Source organism: Cryptomeria japonica, chromosome 7, assembly GCF_030272615.1.
Source record: "Cryptomeria japonica chromosome 7, Sugi_1.0, whole genome shotgun sequence".
NCBI lineage: Eukaryota > Viridiplantae > Streptophyta > Pinopsida > Cupressales > Cupressaceae > Cryptomeria > Cryptomeria japonica.
Genome location: NC_081411.1, coordinates 365,097,550 through 365,102,207, shown reverse-complemented (window position 1 = coordinate 365,102,207; position 4,658 = coordinate 365,097,550). Strand labels below are relative to the sequence as shown.

At 29.1% G+C, this 4,658-nt stretch overlaps 1 protein-coding gene across 1 annotated transcript; it reads left to right on the top strand.

Annotated features, from left to right (window-relative positions):
- The first annotated feature begins 1,047 nt into the window (after positions 1-1,047).
- On the top strand, positions 1,048-2,100 carry LOC131039995 (uncharacterized). Its single transcript, XM_057972863.1, has 2 exons — positions 1,048-1,323; positions 1,432-2,100. The coding sequence occupies exons 1-2, from the start codon at positions 1,048-1,050 to the stop codon at positions 1,810-1,812; spliced, it is 657 nt and encodes a 218-aa protein (XP_057828846.1). The 3' UTR covers positions 1,813-2,100.
- Positions 2,101-4,658: the final 2,558 nt, after the last annotated feature.

Here is a 4,658-nt window from a genome sequence, read left to right as displayed (position 1 = left end):
TCTGTCTACATTTATACATGGTGAATGACTGCAATTTTGTATATTGAAATCTTTGAATCAATAGAATGAAAAAATATTTACCGATCAAAAAAAAAAACCTGAAAACGCCAAAATAAATTAATGATGCATTCTTACATTACAATCTCAAATTAATGTTTAATATGTGAACTGCCAGTTTCTTTCAAATTTTGAAATTATTATTTACAATTTTCATCCTTAAGATGTATGTGGTGACGTAAGGAATAAATTATGTTTACTTATCTTAATACAAAGAAAAATCATGTCGTTAAAGAAAAAACTGAGATGGCAATGTTGTATTTGTTGTTGTTTATGTTGAAATTGAATGGATATGTAAGATAACTTTTCCTACATTAATTAAAGTTTTGTTGGCCTCCAAATTATCTTATAAACGATTTTGAGAGGTTAGATTGTTTGTTCCTATATATTAGGAAAGTTAAAACGTAATTAAGCTAAAAATTATATTTGAAACTTTTTTAGGTTAGATTATATGGAATAAAGTTGTAGCTATAAAAGATATATTTTTGAAATTTTTTGGTTAATTGGACAAATAGATTTGGGAAGTCAAAATTCCTTTCAAACTGTTTAAATTGAATAATAAGACATATTCTTTTGAATGTTAAATTATAGGTGCTAACCATTCAGTCAAAAGAGCTTTATTAAGAATATAAAATTGTGTCCTAAGAAAAAGGAGAAATGTAATTTATGATTAAATATAGATATAATTGTATATTTAAAAAATTTCAATTTTGATAAATATTGCATTAATGAATAAGATTAATCAATTGAACTTTAAACTTTTTAAAAAATTCTTTCATGTTTTTTTCATTTGTACTTTCACAAAACATGAGAATTCAAAAGCTGCTTACGTATCAATAGTCAATCATTCAATAATAAATTTACACCTCATTCACACAATTGTCCTCAACCAGATTGTCTATTGACTTTAAAACTCTTCAATATGCACTCTGCCCTAGAAATGAAAAAGGAACTTTGCTTCAAGCTTCTAACCTAGATGGTTATATAGAAATGTGCAGACGGTCAAGAGATTCTAAGTTTGTGGCAATGGCAGAAGATCTAAATCCTCTGTACTCTAAATATGATCTGGATCTGACTGGTGCTGTTAGGCTTGATCATAACAATCTGGATAAGGAAAATACACAGCAGATCATCTCACATTCAGGGGAAGTAATGAAACGCAAAACAAAGGAGAGAATAGCGTTAACTGAAAAAGTGAGAAGGCAAAAAATGAGGAATTTATTGTCCACTTTGCAATCTCTGCTGCCTAATTCCACGAATCCAAAGGTAATTTAATGACAACTTCCTAAGGAGAACATTTTCATTTGTGTAAGAGAACATTGTTTTATCTTCTTTTTCACATTCTACTGGTGTTAATTTTATGAGCTTTTTCAGGGAGCAAGACATTGCATAATAGAAGAAACGGGTAGATATATCCAGAATCTTCAAAGCAAAGCACAAGAGCTTCAAAAGAAGAAAGCCCAGTTATTAATGGATCAGAATTCCTCAGCCATTGATGTGGGTATTGAGGTTTATAACAATGAAATAGTTATAATAAGAATTAGTGCTTCAAGAATGCCTCGTTCTCTCTGCAAGATTTATGAAATGGTTGAAAAGGTGGGTTTGGAGATAGAGAGAGCAGATGTTTACAGAGGGGAATCCATTGTCTTTCTCTATTTCTACGGCAAAATAGTTGTGAGCACAGATGGCCGTTACTCATCACAAATGAGTAAAACCAGACCATGTCTGAAGGCAACTCTACAGAAAATTTACTAACTTTATATGTTGAATATAAGTGTAGAGCCATAGGTTGTCAAGTATATTATAATCGCCACATCCATATACTTTGTGGAAAACCTGGGTTCCTATATGAGCAGACCCTAAGTTTAGAATGGTTTTCAGATGTTTAAACAAATTTAAGTATGGAAGGGTGTTCAGATGATTTATGCTTTGAACATCACCAACGCTGAGAGTAAGGAATGATATTAGGGTTATTTAGTCTTCTTATTTTGTAATATTTTGGTGTAATGATTATAATGTTTAATGTTTAATAATTTTGGTAAACAGATGGAGATTGAGTTGATTAGAATTTGTTTCTAGTTTTGATAAATTTAATTAGTTCACAAATAAAAAATCTAACTCGAGGTATAATTGATTGTCTACCAGTCAACAATTTCCGTTGACTATATACAAAGACAAATCCAGCTATTAACATTATCTAAAGTCGTGAACTTTTTCTAAACTTTTAAACTTTAATTGTGTAATTTGTAAACTATTTTTCTTAATTCACTGGAAGATATCATGATTTTTTCTATATTTCATCATGTCTATGTGGAACAACAATAAAGGCATAAAATAGAAGGCATAAAGTCATGATTAAGGCAAAGGTCCTTAATGTTTAGCAATAGGGTGCAATAGAGTCTAAAAGGGGAAGATGAGTACTTTCATGTCATATTATATGTTGACAACAACACAAAATGTAATAAAGTGATGATGCACGATGCTTCCATGTACAAGGTAAAGAAATGGTAGTCAAATGTAAATTTGAAATAGATATTCCCCCAATATCACTACTTAGAAGGTGTATGATTGTAAGTTCTTGGTGAAAGTATAGTAATAAAAAAAACACAATATTGAGAGTGATAGAACTATGTAATAAACATGAAAGCATATATGTGAATGATTCTATAATCATGAAGCATAGTTGAAAGAAATATTGTCGTGAAGAAAATATAATAATTTGTGAATGAGAAAGCTATAATGCGTATGGCACATTGTGTAAATGATAAAACTTTATGATAAACCAACATGCATGATATCAACAAGTGTTAATTTATACTATTAGGTACCATAATTAGTTCATAATAATTTCCCTAGATAAGTATGAATGTTTAAGTAAGTGATTAGTAAGGATGTTATCATGATAGAGTTAAATGGAAAAAATAGAGCAATTAAATCCATAAATGATGTAAGTCATGATTCCTTCAAATGCAAATATAGATATTCAAACACATATGTTGTAAAAAAGACAATAATTCAATGCCCCCAATGCAAATCCTTGATATGAATATATAAAACATGAGTAGAAATGAATTACGCCCCCAAAGTGTATTGATATAATAATATAACTAAAATATGTAAGGGGAAAGACATAATGACCCTTAAATATAAATATTTGGCAATATAAACTTAATGTGTCCTGGGGAAGTCATGGTATTTTCCTAAAGTAAGTGTTACTCTAAAATTTAAATGTAAGACAATCATGGATCAATATGTAGGGGTTTAAAAGCATCATTTTATAAAGATGTGCAACAAGTAATTATAATGGTTATGATGTACCAATATCTAGATTCAATGTATAATGGTTTAATAAGGAAGATTTATCAATGCAATATCGAAGCAAAATCACTAATTAGCATAGCATGATGTATAAAAATATGAAAAATGAGTAAATTCCAGCAAGTGAGTTATAGAAATAAAAAATAAATAAAAATGAACTATAAAGTATGATGTAACAATGTAAAATCAATTAGTCATTTGTATAGCTATAACCTGGAAACAAATCAAATGCAAACATAGACACAGTATAGATCTAAAGAAAGTAGGCAAGCCAAGTGAAAATAAGTAAGAGAAAACAGAAACTAAAGATTAGACATGAAATAAATAGAAAAAGGAAAAATAAATACTAAACATAAGTCCACAAGTGCAGAATATATGCATGAAACTAAAAATAGAAGATGAATTGTGTGTTTCCTAAGATACCTTAACATTGTATATAGAAGCAACCAAGACATCAAAATAGACCTATTACATATAACCTTATGATTGATTAGAAAATGGGAACATGACAAGCCCACCCTACTCAAAATTGATTGTTCTCAAGTAATTCCATATCTAGATGTTCAAATATTTTTGGGCCTTTCCACATTTCATCCTCCACTTGAAGATATTTCCATTAAATCAAGTACTCTTTGGTGCTTCTATTTCTCAATATCCTCTCCCTTGCATCTCTAACTTCTTTAGGAATCAAAACTAGTTTGTCTTCTTCATAGTTTAGAGGTAGTTATGTTGATGGTATAATATAAATTATCCAAGTTACTTTTTTAAACTTGAAACATTGAGCATATTATGTATATTCTCTCTAGTAGCTCCAACTCATAAAAAAATTTAACATTTATTCTCAAAATATTGTAAGGCCTCTAGAAATGAGTTTTAAGATTTTTAAATCTTCTTGCCCTTAAAGTAGATTATTTTTTATAGATACAATCTTAAAAACACAGTTTATAATGTAAAATATTATCTCAAAACTATAATTATTTTTAGAAATATTTTATTTTATTTTGATATGACTATAGATTATTCTAAGTGACTTTAGAATTTTTAGGATATATTTCTTTAGAGTTTTGTAATCAAGTGATAATTTAATTAATGAACTAGGAGGGAAAAAATACATTAACAAGATAATTAATGTGCCCTGCCCATGGCCTTGAGTGCTTGTATAAACTAAAAATGGGAGTGGGAAGGCCTAGTTGTCTGGGGCACACAGATCTAGCACTAATGAAATCAATTGTCCTCATGAAAGGATGAGAGTGGTTGTATACATAAATGTTTGAGAGTGGTTT

Excerpts from the sequence above, each read along its gene's own strand:
- LOC131039995 (XM_057972863.1), top strand. The coding sequence starts at position 1,048 with ATGTGCAGACGGTCAAGAGATTCTAAGTTTGTGGCAATGGCAGAAGAT. Across the intron at positions 1,324-1,431 it reads CTAATTCCACGAATCCAAAG|GGAGCAAGACATTGCATAAT; the intron begins GTAATTTAATGA and ends GAGCTTTTTCAG.